Source organism: Drosophila mauritiana, chromosome 3L (assembly GCF_004382145.1).
Source record: "Drosophila mauritiana strain mau12 chromosome 3L, ASM438214v1, whole genome shotgun sequence".
Classification (NCBI taxonomy): domain Eukaryota; kingdom Metazoa; phylum Arthropoda; class Insecta; order Diptera; family Drosophilidae; genus Drosophila; species Drosophila mauritiana.
Genome location: NC_046669.1, coordinates 18,387,841 through 18,403,764, shown reverse-complemented (window position 1 = coordinate 18,403,764; position 15,924 = coordinate 18,387,841). Strand labels below are relative to the sequence as shown.

At 40.8% G+C, this 15,924-nt stretch overlaps 6 protein-coding genes across 6 annotated transcripts; 3 read left to right on the top strand and 3 right to left on the bottom strand.

Annotated features, from left to right (window-relative positions):
- Nucleotides 1-332: 332 nt before the first annotated feature.
- Nucleotides 333-2,197, top strand: LOC117139072 (COP9 signalosome complex subunit 1b). The gene is made up of 2 exons (XM_033301182.1): nucleotides 333-490; nucleotides 563-2,197. The coding sequence occupies exons 1-2, from the start codon at nucleotides 458-460 to the stop codon at nucleotides 2,105-2,107; spliced, it is 1,578 nt and encodes a 525-aa protein (XP_033157073.1). The 5' UTR covers nucleotides 333-457; the 3' UTR covers nucleotides 2,108-2,197.
- Nucleotides 2,198-2,283: 86 nt separating this feature from the next.
- On the bottom strand, nucleotides 2,284-3,630 carry LOC117139074 (corepressor interacting with RBPJ 1). The gene is made up of 2 exons (XM_033301185.1): nucleotides 3,450-3,630; nucleotides 2,284-3,371 (listed from the first exon to the last, which is right to left on the bottom strand). Exons 1-2 carry the CDS (start codon nucleotides 3,519-3,521, stop codon nucleotides 2,343-2,345), a joined length of 1,101 nt encoding a protein of 366 aa, XP_033157076.1. The 5' UTR covers nucleotides 3,522-3,630; the 3' UTR covers nucleotides 2,284-2,342.
- Nucleotides 3,631-3,696: 66 nt separating this feature from the next.
- LOC117139076 (gametocyte-specific factor 1 homolog) lies at nucleotides 3,697-4,658 on the top strand. The gene is made up of 2 exons (XM_033301187.1): nucleotides 3,697-3,955; nucleotides 4,023-4,658. The coding sequence occupies exons 1-2, from the start codon at nucleotides 3,779-3,781 to the stop codon at nucleotides 4,371-4,373; spliced, it is 528 nt and encodes a 175-aa protein (XP_033157078.1). The 5' UTR covers nucleotides 3,697-3,778; the 3' UTR covers nucleotides 4,374-4,658.
- Nucleotides 4,659-5,382: 724 nt separating this feature from the next.
- Nucleotides 5,383-6,190, bottom strand: LOC117139077 (60S ribosomal protein L26). Its single transcript, XM_033301188.1, has 2 exons — nucleotides 6,109-6,190; nucleotides 5,383-5,942 (listed from the first exon to the last, which is right to left on the bottom strand). The coding sequence occupies exon 2, from the start codon at nucleotides 5,926-5,928 to the stop codon at nucleotides 5,479-5,481; it is 450 nt and encodes a 149-aa protein (XP_033157079.1). The 5' UTR covers nucleotides 5,929-5,942; nucleotides 6,109-6,190; the 3' UTR covers nucleotides 5,383-5,478.
- Nucleotides 6,191-7,162: 972 nt separating this feature from the next.
- On the top strand, nucleotides 7,163-13,591 carry LOC117139073 (short/branched chain specific acyl-CoA dehydrogenase, mitochondrial). Its single transcript, XM_033301183.1, has 4 exons — nucleotides 7,163-7,322; nucleotides 7,405-7,510; nucleotides 11,862-12,340; nucleotides 12,727-13,591. The coding sequence occupies exons 1-4, from the start codon at nucleotides 7,287-7,289 to the stop codon at nucleotides 13,348-13,350; spliced, it is 1,245 nt and encodes a 414-aa protein (XP_033157074.1). The 5' UTR covers nucleotides 7,163-7,286; the 3' UTR covers nucleotides 13,351-13,591.
- Nucleotides 13,543-14,267, bottom strand: LOC117139075 (ninjurin-1). The gene is made up of 3 exons (XM_033301186.1): nucleotides 14,010-14,267; nucleotides 13,786-13,940; nucleotides 13,543-13,733 (listed from the first exon to the last, which is right to left on the bottom strand). The coding sequence occupies exons 1-3, from the start codon at nucleotides 14,263-14,265 to the stop codon at nucleotides 13,608-13,610; spliced, it is 537 nt and encodes a 178-aa protein (XP_033157077.1). The 5' UTR covers nucleotides 14,266-14,267; the 3' UTR covers nucleotides 13,543-13,607.
- Nucleotides 14,268-15,924: the final 1,657 nt, after the last annotated feature.

Below are 15,924 nucleotides of genomic sequence, written 5' to 3'. Positions count from 1 at the left end.
GGAAAATATAGCAATTTATCGATATATTATAATAAAAGTAAATATTTATATCGTGATAGTATTTCACATGATATATCAAATATCGCTCTTTCTGTAAAATATATTATTGACCACAAGTGGATTCATAAAAAAGGAAATTAAATGAGCGCAGCCAAAAGTTCTGGAAGGATAGCAACATTATTATATTTCTAAAATATCAAGAATACACTATATATATTCATTTTTTCGGGTGATATATACTTTATCATTATAATTTTTTTTTAATGATACGATATTTTTCTTCTTCTGGTCTTCTACCATACAGTTGTCATCTATCGAGCAAAAGCGTTATTCACATTGTCCATCTCTAGATTATCGGTGCAAAATTTGCGAATCGGAAAAATTAATTGACGAATAAACAAAAACGTAGCCTAAATTTGTTCATTTTTCCTGGACTGTCGTAGCAAATAGAAGCAGGATGCCCGTGCTGCCGATGCCACCACTCATGCAGGTAAACATTCACCAAAATTGCGTTATCTGAAGCCATATAATCAGCAAAAATCACTTATTACTCCAACAAAAGAACGCCGTGGAGCCGATGCAAGTGGACATCGCGCCGCCGAACGAGGACAACGAAAATAACGAGGAGCAGCAGATTGTGGTGGAGAACCCCAGCATCGATCTCGAAGTGTACGCCAACCAATATGCCGGGATCGTGCGGCTCCATCGCCTAATTTATGTGGCGGACGTCTGCCCGGTTTTAGCCGTGGAGGCTCTAAAAATGGCCATTACTTACGTTCAGACCACCTACAACGTAAATCTTTACCAGGTGCTGCACAAGCGCTTGAGCGATCTAAACGCTGGCAACGCGCCGGCGCCACCAGCAAATGCTGCCGGAGATCAGGCAGGAGCAGCGGCTCCCGGTCCCCTGGCAGCCGCTCCCCTTCCGGATATCGCGGCCCAACCTGCGGCTCAGGCTCAAGGACAGGCTCAGCCCGCTGGCGAAAAGGACGCTTTCGCCTACGATGCCGCTTGGGTAGACACCAAGATGAAGAAGGCGGCTCTTAAGCTGGAGAAACTGGACTCGGACCTCAAGAACTACAAGTCCAATTCGATCAAGGAGAGCATCCGGAGGGGCCACGATGACCTGGCTGACCACTACCTCAGTTGTGGCGACCTCACCAATGCCCTGAAGTGCTATTCTCGGGCCAGAGACTACTGCACTAGTGGAAAGCACGTGGTAAACATGTGCCTTAACGTAATTAAGGTGTCAATTTATCTCCAGAATTGGGCCCATGTGATGAGCTACATATCCAAGGCGGAAAGCACCCCAGACTTCGCCGAGGGCTCCAAGGAGGCTAATGCCCAGGTTCATACTCGCCTTGAATGCGCTGCTGGTCTGGCGGAACTGCAGCAAAAGAAATATAAGGTGGCCGCCAAGCATTTCCTCAATGCCAACTTCGATCACTGCGACTTTCCCGAAATGATCTCCACCAGCAATGTGGCGGTCTATGGTGGCCTCTGCGCCCTGGCCACCTTTGATCGACAGGAGCTTAAGCGTCTGGTCATCGCCTCTACATCCTTTAAATTGTTCTTAGAACTGGAGCCCCAACTCAGGGATATTATTTTCAAGTTCTACGAAAGTAAATACGCCTCCTGTCTGACGCTTCTGGATGAGATTAGGGATAACCTGCTGGTTGACATGTACATTGCGCCCCATGTAACCACTCTGTACACCAAGATACGCAATCGCGCGCTAATCCAATACTTTAGCCCCTATATGTCAGCTGATATGCACAAAATGGCTATGGCATTTAACTCGTCGGTGGGCGATCTGGAGAACGAGGTGATGCAGTTGATATTAGACGGACAGATCCAGGCGCGCATTGACTCGCACAATAAGATACTGTTCGCCAAGGAGGCGGATCAAAGGAACAGCACCTTTGAGCGGGCTTTGATCATGGGCAAGCAGTACCAGCGTCATACCCGAATGCTTGTCCTTCGTGCTGCAATGCTCAAGAGCCACATCCACGTGAAGAGCATTTCCCGGGAGGGTGGAAGCAACCACGGCGCCGAACTCTGCGTCTCCGCCGGATCCTCGACAACTGCTCAACTCGCCCGGATCTAGAGCAATTTAGAAGCACCACTTAATACCCAATAAATTTTTTAAGATATGTATATCACACGCTGGCAAAATAAATAATTATAGCAAAGCTAATGAATGATTTTAAAACCTAGTTGGTTCCTCAACAAGGATAAAACTCCATACTCTATCGTTTAAATGAAATATAAATTAAATTAGAATTTTAAATTTGATGATACAAATTGATAAAAATTTATTGGTGGGTTTTACAAAACTAATTCTACCGCCTGGACCGATCTCTGCGCTCCCTCTCCCTTCTTCGGTCTCTGCTGAGCGAGCGCGAGCGATCTCTGGAGCGGGATCGATCTCTCCGATGCCTACTTTCATTGCTCCGCCGTTGGTGGCTATGATCCGAGTCCCTAGACCTTTGATGTCCATTTTTTTTTTCGTCCCTATGATTGCTTTTGTGATTGTCCTCGGAGTCGCTGCTGTCCGACGATGAAGAGGAGTCTGAGCTATTGCTAACTGACCCCTTTTTGTCTTTTCTGCTCGATTTGTCCTTCTTGGATTTCTTTTTCTTGCTATCTTTTTCGTGCCTTTCCTTTTTTGATTTCCTTTTTGAGGGCTTCTTGATGCCCTCGCCTTTGCGCTTCATTCGTTCAATCTTCTCCAGTTTCTTCAACAGCTTTAGCTTTTGTTTCTTGGACAGGGATTTGAGAAAGACTAGTTCGGGATTTTGGTTATCGGCATAGGCCTCCTTCTCGCCATCGCTGGGCACCAGTTGATGCTGCTGTTGAATGGTCCTTATGCTCTGCAGCTCCTGTGCCGATCGCTTCATCATGAGGCCATCCTCCTTCATCTGTTCCTCCAGCACGTTTTTGGCCATGATGTCGCTGGCCTCTGTTTCCGCGTGCAGTTTCCGTGCCTCGCTCATGGAAATGCTGTACATGTTGCACTCCTTATCCGTGTTGATGTGGCCCCACTTGTGGCACTTGAGACAACGCACGTTTCTCACCTGGATGCCGAAGGGCTGGTCCCTGATCTCGGTGTCCCCCTTGCAGTACGACTCTCTAGGAGCGTTGTACTTCCGCTGCCACTCGAACTTGTACTCCGGCTCGTTGTCATCCTTTTCGCGCTCCTTTCGCACTCCTGGCGGTGGCTCGTACATGAAATTAACGCTCAGCTTATCCTTGCTGTCCTTGCTGAGCATTGCTTTGTTCTCGTGCAGATTCTGCTCCTTTTCGTACTGGTTGCGTAGCTCCTCCTGCTTTTTTTTGTACGCCTCCGCCTGCTGCTCCGCCATCCAGACCTGTAGAAGGTAATCCCCATAGTTTTAGGCATTTTGCTGGGGAAGAACATATTTCATCAGGAGCCTGGAGCCACTTACCCTTTTTAGGTTGTCCCTGGAGGCGGGGTGGAAGAATTTCTTGCACATGTAGTTATTGAAGCCCTTGCCCATCTTGCTGCTGTGCGATTTCGCTACCAAATTGCAAGCAAATAACCAATTTACAAATTTTATAAATACTTTCCAGCTGCGATATCAGGGCACTTTTTCTGCGCTTATCGATAGGCTGTAAAAAGTATCGCATTTCATTATCGGTATAGTAAAACAAGTAGATAAAGCGTTGCCGGACTGTTTGTGTTTTACGAATACATTTTAAAAGCAACCCGAAACCTCAGTTTTTTTTTTGTTTAAAGAACTAATTCCTCTTCATTATGGATAACTACGACGAATCCGATATGGTTTATTGCCCGTACAACAAGGAGCACAAAATGCTGCGCAATAAGCTCCAGCAGCACATCCTGAAATGCCGTGTGATCTACAAAGACAAGGTGGAACTTATGGTTTGTCCCTTCAATAATTCGCACTTAATACCAGAGCCCCAGTTCTTTGTGAGTACACATATACTTTGTAGTTACTTTGTATGTCCTATTAAAGTCCTACCTTCTGCATACGCAGCAACACACCCAATCGTGCGAGGATCGAAACATTATAGTACACTATCAGACCAGCGCTCCTGCTGTCCTCAGCGAAGACACCAGACACCCGAAGATCGAGTCCGAGGAGAACTGGGATGACGACGAGAGTGTGCCCGATTACGATCCTCAGGTCTACTGCTCCAGGGCCAACATAGTGAGAGAGCCCAATGGGTTGTTTCCCGCCCAGCGAAAGGCTTTCATCGAGCAGGAGAAGCGTCGTCACTTTGGCGAGGATTACGAGGAGGAGAAGAAGCCGCCGAAGGCCAAGGCTCGCGCGGATCCTCGTCCCACTCCCTACGAGCCCAGGAGGCCATACTCAAGGCGCCAGTAGTTCGTGTTCACCAAGAATTACTCCCACTGCCAAAGAAAAAATCCAAAACATTTAATCGAGGCTTATACCGACCTCGTTATTATAACCAAAAAAAATCCATGGCCAAAGTGTTAAAATGAACATGTGCTGTGAAACAAGCATTGCTCGCTGTTCAGTTGAGCAAATGACAATATCAATCTGATATTATTCTGAGATAATGAAAATAAAATAAATATCCGAAATTCAAGAAGATATCAAAATATATATGTAAAATATGTGCCTTATTTCATTAACGTAACAGAAAATCGTTAAATAAAGCATTTAATTTTTGTTTCTATTCAAAGAAATATACTTGTTTGTCATACTGTTTCTCAACCTAGTCCGCAACAATATACATTTAATTCCTAGTTGCCAAAGTAGGTCCATAAATAGGGATAAGCCATAAACCGACATATATTGGTTTCTTTAGTTATCCTCTTAATATGACTGTTTTCCAAGTCATATGTTTATTATTCAACCTACAAAAGAAAGCTCTTTGGAAAACTTAAAAAGAAACTGCTGTTGTTGCTTATCAAGATTATATAGTAGGAATACACGATTATACCTTACGTAGCCATTAAGTGTGATTAAAGCTGAGATTATTGGACACAATAGTGTATTTTGTATTTTACTAGTTTAACTTTAATCAAGCATTTGACCATTAATTTGAATGCATGCCAAATACACTCATTTTATAAGTCCAAATTCAATGAAAACTGAAATTCAAGCTAATACAAGTAAATTGAAGGTTTAACTTTTACAGAAACAAAAATATAGAGACGATGGCAGTATAAGTTGTATCTGAAACAGAATCTAATCGGGCAGTAATTAATAATCTTTGCAAAACAAACTGCAGATTACAAAACTTTTCAGCTACTTCGATTTTCCGGCACACTTATCTAAAACTCCATTCAGGGAAAAAAGCCAACAGATCCATTTGTGAAAATCAACTTTCCTTTATTGTAAAGAATGGCGCCGTTTTCACACGCGATTTTTTTCAGATGTTTTGTTTTTTACACTAAGCGTTACGGTAAAAACAGTAAACAGCGACGTCCCAGTTGTCCAAAGCAGAGTTTTAGCCGGCGATTTACGCGGTCTCCATGGGCTGGGCGGCGGTCTCCTCGGTGTACTTGCCCTTATCCTTGCCGAGAGCAGCCAGACGACCCTTGCCGCGACGCTCCAGGATGGCCTTGCGGTCCTTGTCGAGCTTCAGCTTGACGATCAGCACCTTGCTGGGGTGGATGCCCACGTAGACGTTGGTGCCGTTGGCGTTCTCGCGCTGGATCTTCTCGACGTAGACGACGAACTTCTTGCGGTAGGCCTGGACCACCTTGCCCACCTGGTTGCCCTTGAAGTGGCCGCGGATCACCTGGACCTCATCGTCGCGGCGGATGGGCATGGAACGCACATTGTACTTCTGGCGCAGCTCCTTGGACAGGGGAGCGGACATGAGGCGCCTGCGGATGTGGGAGGGAGCCTGGAAGTGGCGCTTGCGGTTCTTCCTGCGCGACGACGACACGAACGGGTTCTGTTTCATCTTGCTTGTGCGGGCTGTAAACAAGAAATGGGCACTGCTTTATTGGCGGACTCTGCGAATTTCACAATAATTGCACGATCGAGTCGTGCGTTGTTTTCTCTGAGCGATTTCATTGTTTCTGGGGCATAATATGTGGGGATGCCGGACCAAAAACGAAATTAATCACGAAAACGCACTCACCGTCGAAAAATCAACGAAAAGAAAGAAATTTGACAGATGGGTCGCGGTTAGGGATGGCAAAGAGGCGGTGTTGGAGGTGGTAATTAGTAACGATAGTTCACGATGTTATCGGTTGGCCTTGTGTTGTGTGTTAAGCATTGATTTGTACGTTTAAAAATGGTTTTGATAGCTCAGTTACTTGCTTCTACACGTATTTATTTCCCTATGAAATTACCTATATAGTTCCTTTTTCTTTATGTCTCGCTATAACTGATTAATTTAATTTAGCTAGTATCGATAACACTGTCATCTCTAAGTCGTGAACTGTCAAATTCAAAGCATGTGCTTTGCAACACTTCAGGGGAGTGTGTCTTTGCTAAAATCATTGGCTTGTCTTCACTGTTGCATTTGAATATTTTCTTATTAAAAACAGTTTAAATTGTTCCTAAATCATTCAAGTCGTGAAAAATAAAAATATGTTAAATTGCTAAATTTTATAAATTTATTTTGATGTCAAATTTCAATTTGTTACGGAATCAAAACAATATGCACAATTGTCAAACAGTATAATCAACATTTATTTCTTAAGTGAGATCACATTTCTAAATTCGTTTAATATAATATACACGTAAAATATATTTTCCAGATGTTAACAGACTTATAACAGAAAAAAGCTACCAATTCCCATTTGATGGTAAAAAGTTTGTTGCGATCGCCTGAGAAATCAGATTTTAAAAAATTCTAAGTTAGTATTTTTATCAATTGTTCTTAATACTATTGTAAAAAATAAAAAACTCAAGAATGAAAACATATGCAGAGACCTAAAGAAAGGCCATTAATAAAGTAGAATATAAAAAATATAGACAAATAATTTTAGTAGAATCAATAGCAATTCATTGATTGAATTCATTAACCAAGAACCAGCGTTAAAGAAAGCTCAGCAACATCTGTTGATCATCCACACTAACAGAATGTTAACGAAAAGCTCCCGAAATACAGCCCGCTGTTAACTAACATGGCACTACGCCAACAGCAACAGGTTTCCTCTGGTCCACGATCCCCACATATGTAGAGAATGGAAATTCAGTCGCGTGTGAGCAGCCAACTTTTAACGTTGTGGTGTCTCTGGGGATCAGAACCGAAATTCAAAAAGTCCAGTTTGGCCTCTTGATTAAATCAATTCTTACACTTCATTCAAGATGATGAACAGCCTGAAGAAACTGCCCGTGCGCATGGTGAGTTGGCCACGCCCCCTCAACTGCCACCTACATAAATGCCTACAACTAATTATTTTTTCCTTATTAACTAACTTTTTAGCTGGCTAACGCTGCACGTCAGCAAAATGCTGCGATGTCCTCGGCAACAGGTCTCCCCCCACCCCTCACCTTCCTCACCGACGATGAGAAAATGATGAAGGAGACTGGTGAGTATCCCCTTTGGATCTAAATAGATCATAGTGTTAATGGTACTGTACATCCAGTTGTAGCCCCCAATTGATAGGCGTGTTTTTTTCTCCATGTCGAATTTATAGATATTTTTATGGTGTTTAGTGGGACTTGCTTGTTGTTACGTAACACCAAGCATCGCATTATAATGATGCTCTTGTTATTTATTAATTTTTCCATTGTGCTAACCAACTGAAGTTTAGCTGCACTACTATGTGTGTATTCGTATTTTTCGAGTTATGTTCTTTTTTTTTGCTGATAAAGTTTATTTAGTTGAGGGAAACACGGAGGAGGCCGCTTGCCAGATAAGCACATTTTTATTTTGATAGTAGAAGTAAAATGTCACTAAGTATCAGTGGGTAGGTTTGTCCATTTTCTTTATGACGTATATGTTTGAATATATGTTTGAATATTACAAGATGTACATTTTGCGATTTGATCAAGTCTTCCTTCAAATAGTAAGAAACATGCCATATCTTATACTAATGCCGTATTAACTTTTATCTTTTGGTCATTATTATATAATTTGTAATGATTATTCGTAACAATTTTTTGTAGTGTAAAACTAATATGTTAAAAGTTATTGAGGTCCTTGAATGTGTTTTATCTCTTTATAATTTATTTCCTTTTGTGAAAAATATTTTTAACTACATATCTATAATAATTTTTAATAAAACTCAAGTCTTTCGGTATTTAATAATAGTATGATAAAAAGTTACACAAAATTAATGATTCAGTCCAATGAGGTCCTTGGGTGACAATTTTGTTAGGTTAACTCTTCAAAATCTTGCGATTTCTTAAAGCTGGAAACTTTCCCTTGGCTAAATATATGTATGTACATATAAAAACATATATTTTTGTGTATACGCGTACATGTATTTTAAATAAATATTATTAAATTTAGAAAGCTACAAATAATAAAATAATATAATAATTTAAATATCGTGTTGTGTCAAATGTGTTTAAAAGTGTTCACTTAAACTAAATGAATATATTTATTCTTATAAAGTGCATAATTAATGGCCGAAAAGCTAAAGCTGCCAACTTGGCAAGTTCAAGGTCTAACCAAAGACACTAGAATAACAAGATGCGTAACGGCCATACAAATTTTTGGCACGCGATTTTTTGGCCGTGGCTCTAGAGGTGGCTCCAGGCTCTCTTGAGTTTTTGTTCGAGAGAGAAAGAGCGGAGAGCGCTACAGCAAACAGCTCTTTTCTACGCATACAGTGATAGGATACAACTGTATGTGTGCACACGTATGCTCATGTATTGTAAATTTGACAAAATATGCCCTTTACCTTAGAAGTTCGTTGACTTTAAATCTATATTATTTTTTATCAATTGGCACCATGCGAAAAATTCTTGTTTTGCATTGCCTTAACGTTATTATTATTTAAATAAAGCTTAGAAATAGTAATAGACGAATCTATGTACATCACAAAATAAATTTCGAAAATGACTTTATATTAGAATACTTGTCATTAGGGTATTCAGCTTGCGGCGTGAGAAAAATTAATAAGGCAATGATTGTTGAGTGCTTGTGTCCGCACTTCGTGCCTGACGATATGACTTTTGCAACGAACTGTTTTCATATTTTTATTTATTTTATTAATTTTTATTTTCTACTACGTATTATTATTTTTTATGAAATATTATTATGAAATATTATTATTTTTATTATTTATTAATAAAATTATTATTTTTATTATTTATTAATTAAATTATTATTTTTTTATGAAATTAAAAAATAATTATTATTTTTATGAAATATTTATTTCTCAATGTTATGTCTTCTTTTTGGAAAATTTATGTTTCAAATTACAGTAGTTATAATAATTTCCTTTGTATTTGCTTTAATTATTATTATAATAATTATTATAATAGTCAGGGAATTTTTATTTTATTTCATCATATTGCTACGAAATTGGCCACAACTCCAAATATGTAAATTCGTTTCTTCGATCAGAATTGATTTCGGCCCGAAAATCGTCTTCTAGCACAGCACGCACACATATACGCGTTTTCGTCTCTTGTTTTTACTCACGCAAGCAAGCAAATTCTATTTTTATATTTCTTACGCTCTCAACGTGAGCGAGCGGAAAGAGAGCAAATTTGGCCTTCACCAAAAAAGTGGCTGCATAGTGCCAAACGAATGTATGGCCGTTACGCATCTTGTTATTCTAGTGTCTTTGGTCTAACCTTATCACAAGCTTTTTCCCGATGGAAAATTTTTCCTCTCACCGGCTTAATTTTTTAAAAAGTGATATTTAATTGATAATAACAATAGTTTACCAGTGAGAGCACTTAGCCATTTAACCTAAAGGAAAAAGGGGTGGGCCCGGCACACACGCACACGCCCACCCAGCTCACACACACACACACACACGCGTGTTCTAAAAATAGCCGCCACCGCTGAACATCGAGTTTCGTCGTTGATATTTGACGGTTGGCCGTGGTGTTCCTCGTTGAGCGGCCGGCACATAAAGAAAGAAGAATTTACCCAGAGCGCGAGTTCGAGCCTCAAATCAAGCCTCTCTCATCGAGATCCTCTCATTTCCCCCACAGAAGAGCACTACTGTTATTGCGTGGGCGGAATTTTCCTCATTAACTATATAGTGTCCTTAAGGATATTCATCCTTTAACCACGTGTTTTCACAGGTCAGTCAGCTGTACGGTTCTGGTTTTACACGTCAACCGAATAGCGTTACACCTGTGATAGAGCAATAAATGCGGCTGTGACATTCTCCCTGCTCACCTGTGGTCACTGTTCTAGTGACCACGCCGGGCAATCCGGGGCGTGGCACTTGGCCGGGCGCCCTTCCCTAGAGAGTTGAATTACCTGAGTGGGGGGAGAAGAACGACTTGTTGTTGTTCTCCCCCTGCAAACCATCTAATTCCTAGTTGGGAAGGTTACATTTCCTTTTTATCACCTATCATCACCTTGTTTTTCCGCCATATTAATTAATAATCCTCGTTCCGCTTATCAATTGCTCAATTGGTCTCAATCTATATGGCTTCCCATATAGTATGTACGTATGTGTGTTATGTACAATTAATTCTAAGTGGGAAAGTATGTGTCTATATGGCCTGACTGTTGCGTAATCTGAGCTGAATGCAAAGTGACTAAGTGCATGAACTCAAACTGGTTTTTATATTTTTCAAACTACCTAGATATATCATATGCTTTAGTACAGTTAACACATGTTAAATTAAATTATTACATTAAATTATCTGTTTTAATATGTATAAGTAAACTTAAAGTACATAAAAGAATAGCAAACAAACATTTCTTAAACGTTCATTAGCTTCAAAAACCAAGTACAGTTGCCCAAAAAAACTTAAAGAGCCAAATTTCAATATAAGACTATATTGACCTGATTTAATTGAATTTCCTATTTGCCCTATAAGCCAAATTCCAAAAAGGACATGTAAAATTTACCATCGAGCCCATTGGGACACGTCACATCTGTTAGAAATTTTCCGAGTGACCCCTGTCCATATGTTGGAAAACTAAATGAATATATAAAGTTAGTTAATTATTTAAGTAATTCCCATGAAAAGTGAGCGGAAAGAAAATATTTACAAATGTGTGCAAAACGCCAGGAAAGTGATTGGATTGAAGAAGGGGCGGCGGAGGTGTGGGAGCTTCTGTGGGTGTGTACCAATTGGATTTCCAAGCAGAAAAACAGAAACACAAAGGTAAAAGAAAAGAAAAAAGAAAAAATGCTTAAAAAAGATCAATAATAAATACGCTGAGAGAATAATAGAACTGCCGAAAGAAGACAGCTGCGAGAGCCCCACGCGATCGTAGAATCTGGTGATAAAACACGCACACACGAAGAATGTTTTTTTTATCTGAGAGACAAACGCGTGTAGAAATATACTTTAACCCACACAAACAAGAGATCAACAGCAAACATCGCGCCCCTTAGAAGAAAAAGAAGTCAAAAAGAATAAAAAGCAAAAAGCTTTAGTTTTTACCTTTTTTCGAAAACGTGCAGTTAAAAGCTTATAGAAGCTTTACAAAAACTTTGACATTAAGCTCTTCCACCGATCGTTAGATTCTAAATCTACACATACAGAGGTGGTCAAAAGTATTTACACAACGAGCTTTTTTTTCAATTGTCAACTAATTGAAAAAAAAGCTCGTTGTGTAAATACTTTTGACCACCTCTGTATACATAACATATACAGATATGACTTTAACTTAAGTTCTAGAAATAAAGTCTCCATGAATTCTTATTTGTCTAAAAATATTTAAAATAAATAACTGATATGAGTTATTTCACATGTTTCATTAACTATGGGATCTTTCCTTTGAACTTTCAGTTGCCAAACTGGCTCAGGAGCAGATCCAGCCCTTGGTGAAGAAAATGGACTTTGAGCACAAATTCGATCCCTCCGTGGTGAAGGCGGTTTTCGAGAACGGCCTGATGGGCATTGAGATCGACACCGAGCTGGGAGGCAGTGGCTGCAACTTCATGACCAACATCATCGTGGTGGAGGAGCTGTCCAAAATCGATCCTGCCGTCGCCGCCTTTGTGGACATTCACAACACACTGGTCAACTCGCTGATGATCAAGTTCGGCAACGCCGAGCAGAAGGCCAAGTATCTGCCCAAGCTGGCCCAGGAGTACGCCGGTAGCTTCGCCCTGACCGAACCCGGTGCAGGATCCGATGCCTTCTCCCTGAAGACCGTCGCCAAGAAGGACGGCTCCCACTACGTAATCAATGGCTCCAAGATGTGGATCTCCAACTCTGATGTGGCCGGAGTCTTCCTGATCTTCGCCAATGCCAAGCCAGAAGATGTAAGTAAAGATTCATAACAAATTAAAGTGTTTTAAAACCATTTAAATTAAAAAATAAATCATATTTTTATTAGATTTTTCCGATTATACCCCTTAGCTTCGTTTTCACTTTTTCGCATGCCGCGATTTCAAAATTTTTTCCGTTGCTAATCTTTATGTTATTCCAACTGATTGCCATCTAATCGCTCTAAGATCAAAGTTCACTTGATTGCAGATCGTTAAATATTCAAATGAATTTCTTTTTTTAAATATGGAAGAAATCAAATGCATAACCTAGTTATTGAACTGCATAATATTAATTTTCTTTAATTACATTTTACTGAACAAAAAATCTGATTACGTAATTCTTTCAATCTAAAACCATATCGTTATCTTGCTTTTTGCAGGGCTACCGTGGCATTACCACCTTCATTGTGGACCGTGAGACCCCCGGTCTGATCGTGAACAAGCCGGAGGACAAATTGGGCATCCGCGCCTCTGGAACCTGCCAGCTCACCTTCGACAACGTGCGTGTGCCCGAGGAGAACATCCTGGGAACCTTCGGCCATGGCTACAAGTACGCCGCCGGCTTCCTGAACGAGGGTCGCATCGGTATTGCTGCCCAGATGGTGGGCCTGGCCCAGGGAACCTTCGACGCCACCATTCCGTACCTGCTGGAGCGCAAGCAGTTCGGAGATGCCATCTACAACTTCCAGTCGATGCAGCACCAGATCGCCACCGTGGCCACGGAGATCGAGGCCGCCCGCCTGATGACCTACAATGCCGCACGTCTGCAGGAGCAGGGAGTGCCCTTCCAGAAGGAGGCGGCCATGGCCAAGTACTACGCCTCCGAGGTGGCCCAGAGGGCGGCGATCAAGTGCGTCGACTGGATGGGAGGCGTTGGCTTCACCCGCGATTTCCCGCAGGAGAAGTACTACCGTGACGTGAAGATCGGAGCCATCTACGAGGGCACCACCAACATGCAGTTGAGCACCATTGCCAAGTGCATCAAGAAGGACTACGCGGCCTAAAGACTCCCCCGATACGCCTCCTTCCCCCAACATATCCCCCACACAAGCTGAGATATCGTACGTCAGATACGTCAAGTGCATTTATGCGTGGGAACCGCTGGAACAATTTTGACGGCCATCCGTTATCGGTTCTCACCATGTTAACGTAGCATTTACCACATAGTTGATTCTGTTATGCATATTGTATAAAATACAATTAAAATATATACACATATAAAATATATATAAAACATATAGTGTAGTATAGTATTGTTAATTCACTCATGATCCGTTGTGGTAAATGCAGCCAGCATAATGTTGATCACTGTGATCATGAAAACTCCCATTACCAGCAGATCGTTGGTTCTTTCGCAACTTCGGTTCCTAAATCGCTTGAGACGTCGCTGTGAAGATTTTCTTTTAGTGAGTGAACTAATTGAAGCTCTACTCACATACTTTAAAGATCAGCATTATACCAACTAAAAGCTGCAGCACGAGGGAAAGTATCACCATAATCATGCTGAATATGTACATGGAAGCCTTGTCGTTATAGGTAATCAGGAATCGCAACTGATTCGCATTCGCCGAAAGCAAAGCTATATCCATTAGACCTACAAAAAGTAGATATTTAAACTTAAAGTATTGTAACTTTCGAATATTGATTTGCACTGTGTTCTTACCTTCAGCTACATTTTTTTTGGCAGCATAGGTATTCTCCGTCGAAAGATCGCTGGAACATTTCTTGTTAGTTTTCTTGGATTCTTGCAATTCACTGGTGGCTCTCGATTGGAACTGATCGTCCTCGTTCTCCCTTTCATCCACCTGAATATCCAAGTCCCTGCCAGAACCGCAACATGGTCCACTGGTTGTAGTGGCGAAACTTTCCCCAGAGCTGGGGGAATCCTCCAAAAATAATTTCACCTCGACGCTGCCCATTGTTCGAGTGCCAAACGATTAATAACCATTTGAATGTTCTTCTTTTCAAAAATGAGAAAAGCTTTTCCTGTTTTGAGCACGGAAACCGCAACTGCGGTTTGTTAACTGATAAAAGGCAATGGCACTGACCTGAAAAGTATCTGACGGGTTTTTTTTTTTTTTTTTTTTTTTTTTTATAACAAACAATTCTATTTATTAAGGTTTCAAAGGAATCGTTCAGTTAATCCTCTGAACTTAACCTAATGTGTATATAAAAACTATATGAGACCAAGTGGTTTCTTAATTATAAAGTACATATTGATTACTTGATGTATAATATATTATATATACAGAGGTGGTCAAAAGTATTTACACAACGAGCTTTTTTTTCAATTGTCAACTAATTGAAAAAAAAGCTCGTTGTGTAAATACTTTTGACCACCTCTGTATATATTATATATTATATATATTATATATTATACAGAGGTGGTCAAAAGTATTTACACAACGAGCTTTTTTTTCAATTGTCAACTAATTGAAAAAAAAGCTCGTTGTGTAAATACTTTTGACCACCTCTGTATATTATATATTATATATTATATTATATATACTATCCTCCGGGAATAGAGATCGCTGGGGTGTACCCTCTTCAGTCTTCGAAGGGAGATGGGTTCGGCTAGGAAATTTGCTAGTCGGTTCGGGTGGACCATAAGCCTGTCGGCATAACGGCTGCTGTGAAAATTGATCTGGTCCCCAAGAAGGGTAACTTTCAGATCTCTTTCGATAACCAAGTTCGTCACGTACCAGGGGAGCCCAGATGCGTGACGTGCAGCTCTCGACTGGACCACACGGAGCCATTAAGCTGGGATTTGGCGGCAGTTCCACACACCTGGATGGCATAACTCCACGTTGGAGCAAGAATGGCTTTGATTAAAAGAGTCTTAGAGCTCATCTGAAGTTTGCTGGAGTGGAAGAGCCAGTCGAGCTTTTTTAGCTTCGCCAGTGATTTAAATTTGACCGACGTGATGTGGGCCCTCCAGGTCAGTCTCCGATCTAGATGAACTCCTAGGTAGCAGTGCGATGTAACATTGTTGATAGGGTTTCTATCGAAAGTCAGATCTGTGCAGGTTCCGGGCCGCAGGGAAAAAGTTACACAGGCTGACTTTGAGGAGTTAATGGCCACATTCCATTTGGCAGTCCATTTTTCGAGACGGGTTGTGATACGCACTAACCATATTTGCCCTAAAGTATGCAACAAACACTTATTTAAAATGAATCTAAAGTGGATGTGTAGGATACATTTTGTAAAATCTATGTATGTACTCATGTAATGAGGTATGTTGACTCAGTTTTGTTGGATTATCCCCACTTAAGAACCCTTTTGTTTTATGCCTCGCACGAGAAGTCATAAAAACGCCACAAAACCTGAATAAGCAAGACCCACACACAAGTATCTTGGTGTTGCAAAACCTCAAATTCCCTTTGATTTGATTCCTTAAAGTTTACCCACACGTTTGTGTGTACTTTTTTCATATTTCAGAGACTCCTAAACAATTCTGTTCGACCTTTTACAAGTAATTATAGATTCTTCGTCAATATACTTTTAAACTTAACAGACAGCTGTCACAAGTATGGCAGTATCACATCGCAAAGTGGGAGGGCAGCTATATCACTTCTGAT

What these genes read in the sequence shown, in the direction of transcription:
- LOC117139072 (XM_033301182.1), top strand. Translation starts at nt 458, where the DNA reads ATGCCCGTGCTGCCGATGCCACCACTCATGCAG. An exon ending in CGATGCCACCACTCATGCAG is followed by an intron (nt 491 to 562) that starts GTAAACATTCAC and finishes CTCCAACAAAAG; the next exon opens with AACGCCGTGGAGCCGATGCA.
- LOC117139074 (XM_033301185.1), bottom strand. Translation starts at nt 3,521, where the DNA reads ATGGGCAAGGGCTTCAATAACTACATGTGCAAGAAATTCTTCCACCCC. An exon ending in CCAGGGACAACCTAAAAAGG is followed by an intron (nt 3,372 to 3,449) that starts GTAAGTGGCTCC and finishes TACCTTCTACAG; the next exon opens with GTCTGGATGGCGGAGCAGCA.
- LOC117139076 (XM_033301187.1), top strand. Translation starts at nt 3,779, where the DNA reads ATGGATAACTACGACGAATCCGATATGGTTTATTGCCCGTACAACAAG. An exon ending in TACCAGAGCCCCAGTTCTTT is followed by an intron (nt 3,956 to 4,022) that starts GTGAGTACACAT and finishes CTGCATACGCAG; the next exon opens with CAACACACCCAATCGTGCGA.
- LOC117139077 (XM_033301188.1), bottom strand. Translation starts at nt 5,928, where the DNA reads ATGAAACAGAACCCGTTCGTGTCGTCGTCGCGCAGGAAGAACCGCAAG.
- LOC117139073 (XM_033301183.1), top strand. Translation starts at nt 7,287, where the DNA reads ATGATGAACAGCCTGAAGAAACTGCCCGTGCGCATG. An exon ending in GAAAATGATGAAGGAGACTG is followed by an intron (nt 7,511 to 11,861) that starts GTGAGTATCCCC and finishes TTGAACTTTCAG; the next exon opens with TTGCCAAACTGGCTCAGGAG. An exon ending in CCAATGCCAAGCCAGAAGAT is followed by an intron (nt 12,341 to 12,726) that starts GTAAGTAAAGAT and finishes TGCTTTTTGCAG; the next exon opens with GGCTACCGTGGCATTACCAC.
- LOC117139075 (XM_033301186.1), bottom strand. Translation starts at nt 14,265, where the DNA reads ATGGGCAGCGTCGAGGTGAAATTATTTTTGGAGGATTCCCCCAGCTCT. An exon ending in CAAAAAAAATGTAGCTGAAG is followed by an intron (nt 13,941 to 14,009) that starts GTAAGAACACAG and finishes TACTTTTTGTAG; the next exon opens with GTCTAATGGATATAGCTTTG. An exon ending in GTATAATGCTGATCTTTAAA is followed by an intron (nt 13,734 to 13,785) that starts GTATGTGAGTAG and finishes AAATCTTCACAG; the next exon opens with CGACGTCTCAAGCGATTTAG.